Genomic DNA, 18,402 nt, shown 5'->3' with positions numbered 1-18,402 from the left:
ATGCCCCCTCTTCCCCAAAGTTCCCTGTGCCTCGGTGGGTGCGATTTAAGTCTGCTTTAGTGTTGGGCTCCGAGCAGCTTCTGGAGTTCTGCCTTGGTACATTTTGGATGTTCTCAGTGTCTGTAGCCATCCTTGCCCCCGCTCGGCTTGGGCACAGGCTGTCAGGTGCCCAGCTTTTTTATGCGGGTACTGGGCATTCTTTGAGCTGATCCATCTCTCTCACCCCACTGCCCGCATTCTAGACACCTCGCATACATCACTAATTCAAAGAGAAAATTTAAACCCATTTTTGTTTTGTTTGCCCCTTGGCTGTGATAGATGTATTTGAGCTCCCCTGTGTCACTCTTTCACCCCCCACCCCACAATTTGCCATGTGAAAACACTGGCAGGACACTTATGTCTTTAAAAAGACACAACTTCAGAAGGACACACGCTGTCTCGATTTGGTGACATCTGTCCTTTAGCGCCTTTCTGGGAAGGGCTTGAAAGCTTCTGACAGGTGCCAGTGTGTGACTGGGTAGATACCCTTAGTTGTTCATCTTGCGGTTTTTTGTAAATCAGTTGTGGAATTTGAGGTGCAGCCTCCTAGTTGGACCTGGCAATATTTGTGACATGTCTGTTGAGCCAATCTGCGTTAATTTTCCAAAGCATGATTCTGTTGACGTAAGAATCTCTGTGATGTATGACCCATTATAACTAAAAGCTTTTATAAGCTACTACATACACATCCATGTGTGTGTACGTGCATGTTTATGCCTGGGTGTGTAGAGGTCAGTGGACAACTTCAAGTGCTGTCCACCTTTTTGGGAGACAGGGTCTCTCACTGGCCTGGTACTCGCCAAGTAGACCAGGCTAGCTGGCCAGCAAGCCCCAGGGATCTGCCTCTCTCCGCCTCCCTAGCGTTGGAATGTTAGGCACATGCTACCACACCCAGGATTTTTTTAAGTATAGCTTCTGGGGATAGAACTCATGTCCTCCCAGCCCCCACATCGCCTTGATGTAGAACTTGACCTGTATGTTTAAATGGGGAGCCTTCCTGTAGCGTATACTGGGGCAGCGCTGACTTCAGAGCACCTTTGAGTGACTTCATCTGGGTGAAGAACAGTTATGTGACTAGGATGTTATCTACAAATGTAGACAATCCATACTCTGTTAGGAACTCTGTCTAAAAGCTAAAGTATTCATAATGACCTTTCTTTGGAACATGCATTCTCTTCCAGAACAATTTAGAAGATGATGACGATGTGGAAATGAAAAATAAAATAACGCAGGGAGACAAACTACGTGCCTTAAAAAGTCAGCGACAGCCACGTTCCTCGCCATCCTGTGCATTTAGGTAGCTCTGTCTTAAATGTTTCCGTTCATAGTCTACTTTTATTGGGGGTAAAATATTTAATCTTCTTTTTGAGTATCACATTTTATAAATACTAAGGTCACCTCATTTTAAAAATATTTTGTCTCTTTATATTTTACTTATGTATTTTAGAGAGAGAGACGGGTATATAGAGCGAATGGGCACACCAGGCCCTCCAGCCACCTGGCACACGAACTCCAGCCTCGTGCGCCACCTCGGGCATCTGGCTTTACGTGGGTACTGGGAACTCCAGCGGAGCTGCATCCTTTGGCTTCACTGCTAAGCCATCTCTCCGGCTGTACCTCATTTTTTTGATGTATCATTCTTTTGTGGTATTCATGTACTATGAATGTCATCACTGTTGCCAGTATTTGCATTTTAGAAGTCTCTTGAAAGCAATCTCCATCTTTGGAATTTAACCTCAAGGGGCCAAGCAGTTATTTCTGGTACTCTGTTCTAATTGGAGTTCACGAATGGGTCTTGAGTGTTATGGCAAACCCCCTCAGGTGTGCCAGGGCCTTGTATTAAAGCCATGGCATGAAGAATACCCAAGTGTGCCCTACACGGGTGTATCCCACTACTTCTTTACTTTATGTTCTGTTTGAAAATCGAATAAGTACTTCTTACATATGTCCAAAGTTGACTTCCGACCCCAGCACTTGAAACCTGGGTTTAAAAAAAGAGTCTTAATTGAGAAGGAGGCTTATGTTGGAAGAAAGTAAAACTTGACAAATAAATAGACCAAAAAAGTTTTTTTTTTTTTTTACACTCTTGTTCCAGAATGATTTTTCTAATTTCTTTTTAACGCTCAGAATTTTTTCCAGTTTTTTAGAATTTAACTTACTTGTAAAACTTTATTTGTGTATAAGGGTGTCTTACAGCTGCAGACAACGCCTGCCTGGCTTTGCATGCCAACACCCTTAACTGCTGCCATCTCCCTGACCCTTTAATTTTCTTATTACTGTTATGGTACCATTATGAAACACTGTGTTTTTTATTTATTTATTTACTTATTTATTTTTTTTAATCTGAGTGGATACAATGCCATCTTTTGATTTAAAAGCAAGGTGCTGTAAGTGACAGGGGAGATGAAATAAAATGACAAAAATAGCTCTCCTGCTGGGTTGATTATCTGTTTTATAAAGTGGACGAAAACTGATGCCCACCTGTGAGGCCTTTCCTTTCTGACGTGTAACATGTTTGCATGGGTTTCCTTCCGGCCCCCGTGTGTTCTGGTCTTTGTTTAACCAGGAGCCCTGGCCATGCTTGAGTGCTTGTCCTTCGTTTCTGCAGGTCGGATGACATGAAGGGCCCCCCACCCCCGAGCCACGCCCGGCCTTTCAGGGGCTCTAACAAGCTTGACGTTCTAGCTTTCCGGGTGGTTTGGCCATGAGACCTTCCAGACATATCTTCCAAGCCCGAAACACATGAAAATAAGCATAAATGACAGACCTGTTCATTGTTTTGTATATGTGGTACTTACGAAAGTGATTTACCACTGAGCCCATCTTTTTGCTTTTGAAATTCCATTATTTTTGTTTGTTGTTAAAATGAGCTTTATCATACCCATTGTAATATATACATCACCATTCTATATGTTCACGTATATAATATGTGATGTGTAAATATATATGCACCTGAGGCAGAGTCTCACTCTAGCCCAGGGTGGCCTGGAATTCATTCTGTAGCCTAGACTGGCCTTGGATACGTGACAATCATTTTATCTCAGCCTCCCAAATTCTGGGATTAAATATGTGCACCACCATACCCAAATAAAGTAAGCTTTCTTTTTTCTTTTTCTTTCTTTCTTGAAGAGGTAGAGGGAGAAAGGGGGGAAGAGAGAGAGAGAGGGAGAGAGACAGCAAGAGAATGGGAACACCAGGACCTCCAGCCACTGCAAATGAACTCCAGACGCATGTGCATGCACCCTTGTGCTTCTGGCTTACATGAGTACTGGGGAATCCAACCTGGATCCTTAGGCTTTTCAGGCAAGTGCCTAAGTCATCTCTCCAGCCCCTAAGCTTTTTTTTTTTTTTTTTCGTTTTTCGAGGTAGGGTTTCACTGTATCCCAGGCTGACCTGGAATTCACTATGTAGTCTCAGGGCGGCCTTGAACTCACAGTGATCCTCCTACCTCTGCCTCCCGAGTGCTGGGATTAAAGGCGTTCGCCACCTCGCCCAGCCCTAAGCTTTTTTTTAAAAAATGATCACTGTTGAAAGGACTTCTCTCTTCCCTACGTGCCCACAGGGCTGTGTGTTGGTGGTGATCTCAGTGTTCTTTGAGTGCACAGCACATTTAAGGGGTGTGTAGCAAATGCCAGAGTGCCCTGTGATTTCCCTTTCAATCCAGAGGTGTATTTTTTTTACCCCATTTCTGTTAGTCCTTTTTCCTGCCCATTTTTTTTTAAACATGACCTCACCCTTGTCTAGGCTGACCTGAAACTCACTTGTAGCCCAGGCTGGCCTTGAGCTCACTGCCATCCTAAGACGTGTGCCGCCACTCCCAGCATCTTTCCCCTAGTTTTGTATTGGCTTATTCCCCCCTCCCTTTTTAAAATTTTTTTTTGTTTATTTATATTTATATTTATTTATTTGAGAGCGACAGACAGAGAGAGAAAGAAGCAGATAGAGAGAGAGAGAGAGAGAGAGAGAGAGAGAGAGAGAGAGAATGGGCGTGCCAGGGCTTCCAACCACTGCAAACGAACTCCAGACACGTGCGCCCCCTTGTGCATTTGGCCAGCGTGGGTCCTGGGGAACCGAGCCTCGAACCGGGGTCCTTAGGCTTCACAGGCAAGCGCTTTAACCGCTAAGCCATCTCTCCAGCCCAGCCCCCTCCCTTTTTATCATTTTCTTTCGCCCATATCTTAAGAGGTAGAGCGGTAGTGTTTTTCTCTGGGAATAAGCACCTTGAGCACCGTGGGAGTGGTGTTATCAGGGTACAGCATGGGGTGCGAGGGGAGGGTAGAAGTGTTTGGCTAAAATTGTTCATGAAACAGGAGACAAGCCAGGTTACAGGTTACGCTGTCCTTTCTGGAGGGCCGGACTACAGGTGGAAGCCACGGCCCCTCACATTTATACCCGCTGGGGATCTGAACTGGGCACTTTATCCACTAGGCATCTCCCCAGGTCTTTGTCCTCAAAATACTAACCCTGAGGGAGACCGACAGGCAAAGATGAGATGATAAAATGAGATGTAAGAGCTGTGATTCACCGGGAGGTTTGGGTTGAATCAAAACGCTCACCCTGCCTGGGAATTCCGGGAAGCCTTGCTGCGTGGAATGACTGCTGACCCAGCTGCCGGAGGGCAGAAGGTGGCAGTGGGTTCAGCGGAGGTGGAAGGTAGAGGCGAGGGAATGGCACATCCCACAGGGAAAGGAACATCTGAAAGCTGGCAAGGGGGTGTGCGTGCGGCCCCGCAGGGAGTGCCTGGAGTCTGTGCGGCTGGGCTAGAGCCATCCCAGCGGACAGCTGACAGAGAAGCAAGTGCTCCGACCCAGAGGTTTTCATAAGTCCTAGACTCTCGGCTTTATGGACACCAGGGAGTGGTTAAATGGCCGAAAATGACAAAAGGATATGATTAGCCATTTCAGGTTTCACTGCAGGCGATTCTCAATATGAATTGTTTGGTTGAGGATAAATGCGGTGTGGTGGCAGCGCCCCATGCCAGTGCTGGGTGGAAGGGAGAGGGTGGTTCAGTGGTCCCTAGGCGTGAGTGTCAGCTGTGAGGAAGGGAGAGGGTGGGTTCAGTGGTCCCTAGGCGTGAGTGTCAGCTGTGAGGAAGGGGGGGGGCAGAATCTGAGCGAAGGGCGGGACCCTGAAGCCAGGGTTTGAATCCCGGCTTCACCGCTTGCCAGCCGAGTGCCTTTGGCTGCAGAAGTCTTCCTTCATGTGGCTCTCCTCCCTTGGGTGTGGGGCAGCCGTTTCAGCCCCTCCTAGGGTGGTGGCAGTAAAAATACGGCTCATACCTTCGTGGTGCCCAGCATAGCTCCCAGTGGTGTCTGTTGGCACTACTGTTTGACTGTCTTACTACCTATCCTGCCATCTTTGAGGTTGGCTAACCCATCTTGTCCTAGTTCGCTGCTGAATAGACAACATAATGCCACACTAATATGACACTTTGCCCGTTTTTTTTTTTTTCTCTCCAAAGAATAAATTCTTCTCCTCAAGGATCCGTGTCTTCTTTGAAGACCCCCAAAGTGGCTTTTCCCCCTTCTGCCACAGCCAAGAGGATAAGCAGAGGTTCCTTGTCTACCGGAGCCAGTGTAAGAAGGTAAATATCTCTCCCTCTTCAAAACTGTGGGCTTGAGGGGCTGGAGAGATGGCCCAGTGGTTAAGGTGCTTGCCTGCAAAGCCTTGTAACAGCCTGGGTTCAGTTCCCCATTACCCATGTGAAGCCAGACGCACAGTGCATCTGGAATTCATTTGTAGCAGCTAAGACCCTGGCATGCCCATCTCATTCTCTCGGTCTGTCTCTCTACCTCTCTCTCTCTCTCTCTCTGCTTGCAAATAAATAAATAAATAATATTAAAAAAAAAAAAAAACTGCCGGCAGGCTGGAGAGATGGCTTAGCGGTTAAAGTGCTTGCCTGCGAAGCCCAAGGACCCATGTTTGACTCTCCAGGTCCCACGTAAGCCAGACGCACAAGGTGACGCGAGTGTGCAAGGTCGCGTGTCACTCAAGGTGGCACACGCGTCTGGAACTTGATTACAGGGGCTGGAGGCCCTGACAGGCTAATTCTCTGTCTCTTCCTCTCCCTCACTCTCACTTTTGCTCTTGCTCTCACTCTCTCACATTAAAGGGCGGGGAGGGGCTGGAGAGATAGATGGCTTAGCAGTTAAGTCCTGGTTCAACTCTGTAGGACCCACCTAAGCCACATGCATAGGGGGCACATGCATCTGGAGTTAGTTTGCAGTGGCTGGAGGCCCTGGTGTGCCCATTCTCTCTTTCCTTCTCTTTGCCTCTTTCTCTCTCTCTCTCTCTGTCAAATAAATAAATAAAAATAAAGTTTAAAAAAATTAAAGGAAAAAAGGCCAGTCTGTTGGGCTTGCCTCTAAAAACAGACAAACAACAACAAAAACCCAAAAACCAACCTGCTGGCTTGAGGTAAGGAAGTTTGCAAAGGCCAAGAAATTTGACTGTAGTTCCGAGTGAAGAAAGGATAAGGAACGGGGAGAAACCTAAAAAGTTCTTGTGACCATCTGGGACTTCTGTCCCTAGTTGCTTGGTGGAGAGAGTATCATAGACCATCCCATTCTTGTAGCAAATCTCCAGTTTGCTTCATGGGCTCCGGAAAATGAATGGTAGATGTTGTTCCTCACCTGGTGTGTGCAGACAAGTGAGGATGGCCTTCGTGGATGGGGATGCGTGGTGTAGGTATGAGCTTGAATGTCTCCGTTAAAGCTCGCGAGGCAGTCTGCATGCAGACTTCCCATTTACTCGCTTACTGCCTCGGGGCACTAAGACCCTCAGGTATTCTTTTTGTTGTTGTTCATTTTTATTTATTTATTTGAGAGTGGCAGAGAGAGAGAGAGAGAGAGGGAGGGAGAGAATGGGCGGGCCAAGGCCTCCAGCCACTGCAAACGAACTCCAGAGTGCATGAGGCTAAGGTGGGTCCTGGGGAATCGAGCCTCGAACCGGGGTCCTTAGTCTTCACAGGCAAGCGCTTAACCGCAAAGCCATCTCTCCAGCGCAGATATTCTGTTTTAAGCTCCCTGGTCCAAGTGTTTCTTGGGTTTTAGTTAAGTTCTGCGGACCAAGGAACTTGATATGTATAGGTAAGGCCACCAGTTACAGTGTCAGGGGCCAGGGGAGTCGTCATGTCCTTGCCCTGTATCGTGTGGCAAGGTCCACGGGTGCACACAATGCTGTTTTTCCCTCCTCCTCGTCTCCCTTCCTTCGCCCGCGTCTCCCACCCAGCTTTTCCATCCACTCCAGGCTCGCCAGCTCCCTAGGGAACCTGAACGCGGAGACAGGTGGCCCTGAGAAAAAGCCCTCCTCGTCCTCCAAGGCGGGCTTCGCTGCCACGCACTCCAGCCCTCTCCCGAACGGCAGCCCCCCGCCGCCGGGCAGGAGCCCCCCGGAGCTCAACAACAACCAGGACGGCCGCGGCGGCTGCTGCAGCGCGGGGAGCCCCGGGAGCCACGTCCACGGCCGCGCGGGCCCCGCGAGCGGCCAGCCCGACGACAGCGCCCTCCTCCGACCCTCCTTCACCGGGCTCTCCTCCTCCTCCTCGGCCAGGTTCCTGAGCCGGTCCATCCCCGTAAGTTCGCACACGCCGCCTCTCGGTCCTCAGACCCCCGGTTGCAACTTCTGCCCGTTGCCTTCGCAGCGGAGGCTGCCACCAAAGACCCTGGGCAGTGCCAAGGAGGCCTTCTGAGCGGCTGCCCTCTGCGCCGCCAGCCTGTCCCGGCACCGCGCTCTGCTGCCCGCTCCTCTTCAAGTAAATGCCGAGTGTCACCTGGGTCTTCTTCCTAATTCTTTGCCTCCCCTCTCCTCTCTGGGCACGTGGGGTTTTCACCGCAGACCCTGTTGACTTCAGTGACGCTTTTGTTTTCTTTCTTCTTTTCGCGCGCGTGCGCGCGTGTGTGTACAAAGTGTGGCGTGTACAGATGTGTGCACCCTTCCGTGTGTGTGCAAAGGTTGGTGTCCCTTGTTCATCTGTTTGTTTCATGAGATGGAGTCTCTCCTTGATTGTTGCTTTTTTTTTTTGCTTGTGTGCGTGTAATGTGTGTGTGCTGTATGCACATGTGTGTGCCCTTGTGGCCAGCGCAGAGGGTCACGTGTCTTCTTGTGCCATGGCTCTCCCTCCTGTTGTCATTTGAGCCGGGGTCTCTCACTGACCCCAGAGCTCACAGCCTTTCACGAGCTCAGGCGGGTCCCTGGTGTCGCCTCCCCTTTGTGGAACTGGGTTCCAGGTGCACAAGACCACCCCCAGCTGTTTACGTGGGCCCTGGAGATTTGAACTCTGGGAGTTTCAGGCATTCTCGGACCCTTGCGCTTGCACAGGAAATGCACTTTTAACCACCAAGCCGTGTCTGCAGCCCGAGACACAGAGTCTCCTCCCTGGAGGTTCCGTGTGGGTTGCTGGAGACTTGAACTCAGGCAGTCTCAGGCCCTCATGCTCGCGTGGGAAGTGCCCCGGCCCACTAAGCCAGCTTTCTGGCTGGACTTCAGAACACTCCTGAGTGTCTGGTTCAAGGCCAGGAGCTGATTCATATGTCAGGAGCATTTGCTTTGCTCGTGGTGGTGTATTAGCAATGATGACTTTTCCACCTCATGCATCAGTGAGTGGGTTCGGGGCAGAGAAATGTGCCAGTGTCTTTCCATGGAGAAGCATCGCCCCAGAGCCAAGCATTAGCCCTCTTGCAGGGAACTGGCACAGGCTCCATTAAGTGGTCACTGAGCGGGTTTACCGGAAAAGCTTCTAAGTTGGTACCGGGCCTGCCAGGGGAGGAGTAGGAGGAATGTCAGGAAGATGTTTGAAATCTGCTATCTCTTTTTAGAGACAGGTGGGAAGATCTCCAAACACATTTTGCCAAAGAGATCCTTAATTAGCGAGGGCTATTGTTTAGTGATCCCTCAAGGGACGGTGAGATCTGAGGAACGCGGGTAAGGGCTGAGAGGGACAAGGAGACGCGGCAGAGGAGCCATGGAAGTGTAAGGGAAATCATGGTGGCACGTTGGTGGCACCCCGGGCAGGAGCCAGCCCGCCTGGGAAGGGGCTGTTCAGGCCCACCGTGTGCCACTGTCTGGAGTTACTTCTGCAGCCAACCGTCTGCGAGAAGAGGTGGGGACCGAGGAAAGTGCCGGCCGTGAATGCTGCTGCTGACCCATCAGCCCGACGCTGCCCTGTTGTGAACTCACGCTGGGCCCTCTTTCCTTAGCCTGCAGTTGAGGCAGCATCTCTAATGAGGATGCAGTGCGCGCGCGCGTGTGCATATGTGGACTCCGTGGATTCGGCCACCCCTGTCCCCACCACAGCCCTCTTCAAAAACAAACCTTTCCCCTTTGGCCAAACACTCCACACACATTCCTTTTCCTAAGATGAGTTCATGCGCATATAACTTTCCCCATCTGATGTTCTTCCCTATGAAGTAGCTCAGCATTATCTTAGATCCCTTTATAGACTAGGGCTCCAGGTAATGACTTACACACCTTGATCTGATTCTGTCTGATTCGGATCTTTCCATGTGCTTCGAGTACATGTGAGTATCATAAAAGCTGGAATCCACGCAATGGGGACGAGACACGAAGAATTCCTTCTTAAATTTTCATTATTTTCATTGTTATACGTCATGTATGCCACTGAATTGAATTAGGCCAATATCTTCATTCACTGATTGTGGACAGCCTTTTTTTTTTTTTTTTTCTCCAAGAACGGAATACAAATCTTTACATTTGCAGGGAAAGTGTGAGCTCGAGAATTACACAAATTCCTTGCAGACTTCCTAGCCGATGGCAGAAACCCTGATGGCTTCACAGGACTGTGGTGCCTGTTCAGAACCTCCGCTTAGGGGGAAAGCTGGGCTTCCCTCCTCCTCCTTGCTGGTGGGAGCTTGGGGGATTCTTATTGACACCCACCTGCCCCCCCAGTGATGTTTATATGACTTAATTTTGGTCTTGTTCCCTATTTTGCCGCTTCTTTTCATTTTTCCTCCTCCTTATCCCTTTTGGCTGGCATAGAGTGGCTCTCCAATAACTGAGTTTGAAGTGTGGGCAGTCAGCTACTGCTGCTGCTCCTCCTAGATTTGTGGTCGGATTGTGAAAGAAGGCATGTGACTCGAACTGGCAGCATGGCCAGCCTTTCCTCCCTCGCACCCTGCTGGGGAGGAATAGGCAGAAGGGCTCTGTGCAGACCCTCCTCCCTGTTTGCCTTTCAAGCCACCCGTGACCTCCTGGGACGCGAAGGCCCCAGTCCTGCCCGGGTGACTCGCTGGTAGGAAGTTCAGACGAGCCCGGGCCCGCTGTACGCGGCTGGGGAGCCGCTTTCCTTCAGGGTCCTGCGCAGCATTTCCGATCGTTGTCTGATAAGATCGGTCTTGTTTCCCGGGCTGCTGCAGATGGGAGACGGGAAACCCTTGAACAAGCATGAGGACACGGGTCTGATCCCCAGAACCCACAGTGAAGCAATGGTGCTGGGCAAGGTGGGCGTGTGTCTACAGTCCCAGAGCTGGGGAGGTGAGATAGGTGGAGTTCTGGGGCTCGCTGGCCAGCCAGGCTAGCCTAGCTGGTGAACCCCAGGTGGGGGGCAAAGAGAGAAGAAAGAGAGAAAGAGCCGGGACAAAGGGAAAATAAAGAAGAGAACATGTTTTCAGAAAAACTGGGTTGTGTTTCTGAGGCGCAGCATTCAAGGCTGTTCTCTTATCTTTACACACACATCACGAGCCAACATAGACACATGTGCACCTGCGTGTGCATACATGCACTTTAAGAACTCTAAACTCCTTGGTTAGGAAAATGAAGTCTGCATGGTGATATCCACCCTGTACCTTTAAGAAAGATCCAGGAGCTCTGGGGGATGAGGTGATGGGTGTTTGGAGGGAGTCTCATATTTTAGAAGCTGCAATTAGCATCTCCTTTGAAAGCTGCAATTGCTCTCACTTTTTACAGCAGTTCAGCCCCCAGAAAAATGTAAAAATGATTTCCTTGTTCTGTCATTAAATGCCTTAACACGGAAAACAGAAACCAACAATAAGGAATCCTTGTGGTTGAGACAGAAATAATCGCTATTATTTTTATTATCACGGCCTCTAGTTGTGTGTGTGTGTGGGGGGGGGGGGTTCTCTGCTGCCCGGAGCTAAGCACAAAATTTTGCTTGTGGTGACCCGCTTACCGTGGAACATCGCTGACAGAGAAGTCTTCAAGTGCTTAAGGAATGAGGGACATGTGATGAGCTGTGGGTGGGGTGGAAGTATTTTATTAACTTGAAATTACTTGTGGTATCTGTCTTGAATATTTGCTATGTTATCATTTTATGACACTTTTCACTGAGTTGCGATTCATCTTCCTTGTCCTTATGTGACCCCCACGTCTGGGTTCGGTCACAGCCCTTCCCCGTCAGCTTTCCTTTGGTCTTCCTCACAGTACTTCCTCACTCTGGGCTTGTCCACTAGGCTGCAGGCTCTGTGAGGGCAGAGAATGTGCCCTGTGGTTTCCATTGTTAAATGTCTTGCTCCTGGCATATTGGATGCACTCAGCAAAGGTTTGTTGATTGGATAAAAAGATGGATGGATGTATAAATAAGTGAATCTAGTAAGAATTATTACTTGTGTTTTACAGTTAAAAAATACTTAAGGTAGCCTGGAGAGATGGCTTAGTGGTTAAGGCAGTTGCTTATGAAGCCTAAGGACCCAGGTTTGATTCTCCCAGTCCCACATAAGACAGATGCACGAGGTGGCATAAATGTCTGGACTTCGCTTGCAGTGGCTAGAGGACCTGGGGTGCCCATCTATTTCACTCCCTCTCTCTGTGTCTCAAATAAAAATTAAAAACACTTAAAGGGCAGAGTGATTAAATGTTTGGCCAACAGCAGAGCCATCATCTGAAGCTCGGCCATCTGACTCCTGGAGACGTACAGTTTTGACTGTATGCCATGTGTGTACTGTTATGGGTAGAAGTAGAGGAATAGGCCTGGAGGGATGGCTTAGCAGTTAAGGCACTTGCTTGCAAAGCCAAAGAAAGGACCTAGGTTCAATTCCCCAGGACCCACACAAGCCAGATGCACAAGGTGGCACATGCTTCTGGAATTTGCAGTGGTTGGAGGCCCTGGCATGCTCATTCTCTCTCTCTTCTCTCTGCCTCTTTCTATTCCACTCTCTCAAATAAATAAATAAATAATATGTTTTTAAAAAAATAAAGGAATATTTAGAGAACATCTCTTTTCTCATCTCTTTCTCTGTCTCTCTCTCTCACACACACACGCTTGCATACTCTTTTAAATATAAATTCCCCATCCCCATATAAAGAAAATGTGATGTTTTTCTTTCTGAATCTGGCTTATTTTTCTTAACACAATCTCCGGTTTCTTCTATTTCCCTGAAAATGACATAGGTTCATTCTTTATCATTGGGTGGCACTCCAGCGTATATGTACCATATTTTCTTTATCCATTCCTCAGTTGATAAATATCTAGGACAGTTCCATATCTTGACTATTGTGGACCATGCAGCAATAAACATGGATATGCAATTATCTTTGTGGTCTCCCGACTTAGATTCAGGTATTTTTTCAGAAGTGGTATGATTGAATCAGGTATTCCCATTGGGTTATACGCTTATGTTTTCTCTCCACCAATACCATTCCACTGAGAGTCCTCTTCATTGGGGTCATTGTTATTCACTGAGGAGGCCATGAATGTACCAGCCAGTCTTCCTGAGGACAATACCTCAGGACACCCTTCCCATCCTGTGGCTCTTACAAATCTATTTTTAAAAATATTTTATTTATTTATTTATTTGACAGAGAAAGAGGGAGAGAGAAAGAGAGAGAGAATGAATGGGCATGCCACAGCCTCCAACCATTGCAAATGACCTCCAGATGCATGTACTCCCTTGTGCATCTGGCTAATGTGGGTCCTGGGGAATTGAACCTGGGTCATTTGGCTTTGCAGGCAAGTGTCCAGCCCTTACAAATCTATTTTTAAAAATAGAGAATAGAGAGAAGATGGGCATGCCAGGGCCTCCAGCCACTGCAAAGGAACTCCAGACACATGCACCACCATGTACATCTGGCTTATGTAGGTTATGGGGAGTTGAACCTGGGTCCTTAGGCAAGTGCCTTAACTGCTAATCCATCTCTCCAGCCCTCTCACAAATCTTCTGTCTCCCCATCTACCATGCTTTCTGAGGGCATATTAGGAGTCTCCTTTAATGTTGAGCTCTTGGCAGCCTCTGATTTTCTGCTTTGAGGAGTTTTGAGTCTCCTCAGTGTCTGCCTCCATCTCCCTTGAGGAGGTTCTCAGGCTAGCACTGACAGCAGCACTAATGTTTAATCCACCGCTTCCTTTGTAATGTCTCCTGGAGCCTGGCAGATGTGCGTGAGCTAAAGCATATTGTGGTAGGCAGTTGGTTTCCCTCCCTCCCTTCCTTCCTCTCATGGTTCTTGGGACTCCCTGGTTTTTGCTGCCATCTGTAAACTCAGATTCTCAAACCCAGAGTGAGAACAGCATGGATCAAAGGGGATAAGCAAAGACATTCAGAAAACTTTTTGGTGAGCAAACCCTCTCTTCTTAGCCAAAGAATACTGGGAGCTCCCCACTAAGTCTATGAATTTCTAATCTACAGCCTTCTGACTTGGCTCTCAGTACTAGGTGTGAATGCCCTCCCACTGAATGGGCTCCAGGATCCAATCAGAGAGCAGTGCGCATCGTTGCTGGGTGGTTGCTTTTGTAGCCGGCAGGATCCCTGCTTGCTCCTGCTGCTGGTGACCATTGTCCCCCAGCAGCTCCGGTGGCATTTCCAGCACCATGAGGGCCAGCCAGCAGGGAGCTGCTTCATTCCCAGTTCCAGCATGATCTCTCAGTGTCCTGTGACTGCCGTCTTCGGTGTCTCCGGTAATAGGGTCTTACTACTTATATCTGGTGTGTAACCAAATGCTTTGACAATGGCCTGCATTGTTTTGGGGTCCTCATGGCCGTTCTGACCAACAGCTCACTTTGGTGGGTAACCCAGTTCTGGCACTGGGATTGACCAGCAAAAGCCTACGGTTTTAGCATACAGCTTGCTCCTCCTCCTATAGGGTACTTCTGTTCAAACTACACCCACTGCACGCCTTATTAAGATTTATGACTTTTTTTTTTTCCTGAGGTAGGGTCCCGCTCTAGCTCAGGCTGGCCTGGAATTCACTAGGTAGTCTCAGGTGGCCTCGAACTCACGATGATCCTCCTACCTCTGCCTCCCGAGTGTTGGGATTAAAGGCGTGCACCACCACACCCAGCTTCAGAGTTAAAACTTTTAATTAGCTAACTAAGAGGAAGGTTTCTATGGTTTTGTGTATTTCTTCCTCCCATCCTTCCTTTCCCCAGTCATCCCCTGCCAAGACCCTTCTGCCCTCTCTACCCCGTCCCTCCGCTTGCCTGTTGAGTACCCCCTCCTCTCGACCCTTCCTGCTTCTCCTCTCATCTCAAGCCTCATCCCGGCCTCCTTGCCAGTACTACTGAAGGTCAGTACAAGTCAGAAACAAATCAAAGCATTCCATGTCAGGAATTGCATATGAGAGGGCTTCTCTGCCGTCCTGGGCACCTCTGCAAGATGTCCTTAACAAACTGCTGTGCTTATGTGATTGTTCTTCTGGGTTTCAACACACATTCTAGTAGATAGTCCTGAATACCCACATGTGGACACTGGCATGGTTCTATTATGTATCTCTAAGTTCTTTATTTAGTCTTGTGAATAGAACCATAACTATTCAAAGATAAATTATAGTCCTTCAGTAGGCATCTTTCCACAGTCATTGAGCATGAGAAGATATAAAGTACTGTGCTTTGTTATAAAAGAACAACAACAACCATGTGTGCAGAGTTACGAGGCTTCAAGGAATTGTTTTGTTTTGTTTTGGGCTTCACATCAATCCTGTTTTATGGGAACAGCCTTTGAGAACAAGCTGGTGTAGCGGTGGCCTGTAGGGTTTATACATGTATGCAGTGATAAGCTTCTTAACAATAATAAAATTCTTCTGGAAGCTACTTTGGGTGTCACCTTCTGATATTAAAAAACGGGGGTTGCTGGAGAAATAGCTCAGCAATTAAGGCACTTGCCTGCAAAGCCTAACAATGCAGGTTTGGTCTCCAGTACCCACGAAAAGCCAGATGCACAAAGTGGCACATGTATCTGGAGTTTTTTTTTTGCACTGGCTAGCGGCCCTGGTGTGCCCATTCTCTCTATCCAAATAAATAAATTTAAATATTTTTAAAAAATAAGAACATTGTGGCATCCTACATTTAGCTTTGTTATTCACTCTTACAGCTTAATCATCAAATATTTCCAAGAATACATTTCCAGTCATGGGGAAGATGAAGGTTGTATTGATGAAGGCTGTGTCATTTCTTAGAATGTTCCCATTCTTCTCTGCTGCCCGTGTTGTGGTGACATCTTGGATGATCTTCCTAAGTCCGCCTCTTTCTACTTTCAGTTCTTGCTCTAGAGTTGGCAGACATGTTCCACAAAGAACCAGATAGTTCCCTGTTGTATCTCTGCCTCTGCACTGACCCTGAATGTCCTTGAACACTGTTTTCGTATCTTCCTGCTCCGAGTTCTCTCTATCTTTTAGCCTTGGGAAGACCTTTCTTAAAGTCTTCTGCCCTTTGGACCAGAAACACGTGGCCTTGTGCCTCCTCTGTAAAGCTCTTTCCGGTACATTGAGCCCATCTACTTTCTGTTCCTTCACATTGTGAGGATTTAGCGCCTTGATTTGTTGACATGCAGTGTTGCTGTTATGTTTATGAAGTATCTGTTTATGTATTATCCACATTTACCATTTTGTCTCCAGAGTTTAAGTCTCCTTTGTGCAAACATCTCATGAAGTTCTTTGTAGTTCATGGTTTCCAACGTATTATGTAGAAATAGAAAAGGATAAAAAGATACTCATTCGGTTTAAAGTTGAAAGGAAAGTTAAAATGAAATATTATGCACTTCCAGTTTTGACTTAGCCACAGTTGCCTCTTCGTCTTCTTCCTGTTCTTGTTATTCGTCTCCTTCTGCTCCTCTTCCTCCTGCTTTTGAGACAGGATCTCACTGTGTAGCTCTGGGTGGCCTTGAACAGCCAGTCTTCTTGCCTCAGCCTCCCAAGTGCTGAGCTTACAGGTGTGCACTGGCCTACACTGGCATTATTGTTAAAAATTTTTTTATTTTATTTTAGAGAGAGAGAGAGAGACAGAGGGAGGAGAGATAGAGAATTGGTGCTCCAGGGCCTCAGCCACTGCAATCAAATGCCAGACACTTGTACCACCTAGTGGGCATGTGCGACCTTGTGCTTGCCTCTCCTTTGTGTGTCTGGCTTACGTGGGATCTGGAGAGTAGAGCATGAGTCCTTGGACCTTGCAGACAAGCGCCTAAGCCACCTCCCGGCTCTCTCGGCTTTCTTGTAGCACAGCTGAAGGTGACTGCGATGTAGCTGTGGCCGCTCACAGGGAGTGACTGTTCTTATAGTCAGCTGAGTGGGCTGTGCTTTGGGGAGACTTGAGCTGAGTTCTCGCCCTCAAATCTGACCAGTGGAAGAATCATCTCTGTAGCATGTGAACAAGTTAATTGTCCCTGACTTCACATAGAAAGATGCTAGATACATTGTAGGTGCATGTTATTATACTATTTTCTTCCCAAAGATTCAATAAATAAATTTCATGATTTACTGAGGATCGAACCTCAGACCTCACACATGCTAGGCAAGTGCTCTTACCACTGAGTTATATCCTCAGCATTTTTTTTTTTTTTTTAATTTTGAAACAAGTCTCACTTAGTTGCCTAGGCTGGTTGCCTTGAACTTGCTCTGTAGATGGGGCAGGAGGCCTTGAACCTGTGATAATTCTACAGAGTAGCTGGGATTACAGGCCCGAGCCACCGGAGCTGGCTGTGTCGTTTCCTTATGTGACATCAACAATGCTGCTGGATCAGAAGAGGCTTCGCTTAGTCTGACATTCATTCATTCAGACAACTTGCTCATCCACTTATCCAGCCAACTTCCCATCCATCCATACATAATTTTGCGCCTGGCCCAGAGTGAAGTGCTTTTTAGATGTATGTCAAACTTAACCAATAGGAATTTTAAAATATTTTTGTTGTTTTATGTTTATTTATTTATTTGAAAGTGACAGACAGAGAAAGAGGCAGATATTGAGAGAGAGAGAGAATGGGTGTGCCAGGGCCTCCAGCCACTGCCATTGAACTCCAGATGCATGCACCCCCTTGTGCATCTGGCTAACGTGGGTCCTGGGAATCAAGCCTTGAACCGGGGTCCTTAGGCTTCACAGGGAAGCGCTTAACCGCTAAGCCATCTCTCCAGCCCCCAATAGGAATTTTATATGTTGATATGAATTCAGCATTGTTTCATGGGAGCAGGGCCAGAAAAGATGCATAGCCATGGTCTTCTACCAGGCTAAAGTTCCACGGAGACGTCTCTTGGCTTACTTTGTCTCTAGACTTCATGGATCATTGTGTTCCCACCACTGCTACAATCTACTTCAGAGACCATTTTCCCAATTTTTAAAGATCGTTTATTTATGAGAGAAAGAGAGACAGAGAATGGACATGCCAGGGCCTCTACCTACTGCAAATAAAGTCCAGACACATGCGCCACCTTGTGCGTCTGCCTTTCTGTGGGACTGGGGAATTGAACCTGGGTCCTTTGACTTGGCCGGCAAGCGCCTTAACCGCTAAGCCATCTCTCCAGCCCACAGTTTCCCAGGTTAGGCATGTTTAGAAATACCGTGTGTTTGTGGACTAAGATCAGTTATCATGAGATGGTGCTGGCTCCTTTTCCTTGAAATGCTGTGGTTTGACAGCGTGTCTGGGTGTGGGTTCATTATAGCGGATGGGTGTTCGGCCTCTGTGTAAGCTTTCCATGTTCGGGTTGACGCCTTCTTCTGTTACGGCGAATTCTCAGCGGGTAACTTTCCGCATAGTCCTTCTCTGCTTTTTTTTTTTTTTTTCCCTTCGCCTTTAGCTTAAACTCTGGTGAGAAACAAATAAAACCTCCCACCCAGCGGGAAGCTGCCAATCAAAATTCCCTAACCAGGAAAATGAGCGCTGCCAGGAAGGAACCCTCGCAGCTCGCGCTGAAGCCTTTCTGCCCGTCTGTCCGTTGTCAGCGTTCCTGCCCTTGTGTTTGTAGCTTTTCTCCTGAGCTCTGGTTGCATTGTGATGACAGCCCGCCTTTGCTTTTCGGGTGCTGATTGTCTTTGATGTGTGTGTTCCGGAGTAGGTGTCCCGGTCCACTGACCTTTGCATTTCAACAGTTCTTTCCTTCTTTCTTTCTTTTTTTTTTTTTTTTTTTTTTTTGGTTTTTCAGAGTAGGGTCTCACTCTAGCCCGGGCTGACCTGGAATTCACTGTGGAGTCTC

General features: G+C 47.8%; 1 protein-coding gene across 2 annotated transcripts in view; it reads left to right on the top strand.

The window, feature by feature from the left end:
* Cdc14a (cell division cycle 14A) overlaps window positions 1-18,402 on the top strand; it is a 190,666-nt gene that overhangs the window by 156,844 nt on the left and 15,420 nt on the right. The window contains exons 12-14 of one of the 2 annotated variants that reach the window (XM_045138596.1): window positions 1,221-1,336; window positions 5,501-5,623; window positions 7,270-7,612. In XM_045138596.1, the coding sequence (XP_044994531.1) occupies window positions 1,221-1,336; window positions 5,501-5,623; window positions 7,270-7,612 (582 nt within the window). Of the gene's footprint in view, window positions 1-1,220; window positions 1,337-5,500; window positions 5,624-7,269; window positions 7,730-18,402 lie in introns of those variants that run through there. The other variant, XM_045138595.1, reaches the window with a different exon arrangement.

This window comes from Jaculus jaculus, chromosome 19 (genome assembly GCF_020740685.1).
Source record: "Jaculus jaculus isolate mJacJac1 chromosome 19, mJacJac1.mat.Y.cur, whole genome shotgun sequence".
NCBI lineage: Eukaryota > Metazoa > Chordata > Mammalia > Rodentia > Dipodidae > Jaculus > Jaculus jaculus.
The sequence above is the reverse complement of the archived record's forward strand: the minus strand, read 5'-3'. Positions and strand labels throughout refer to the sequence as shown.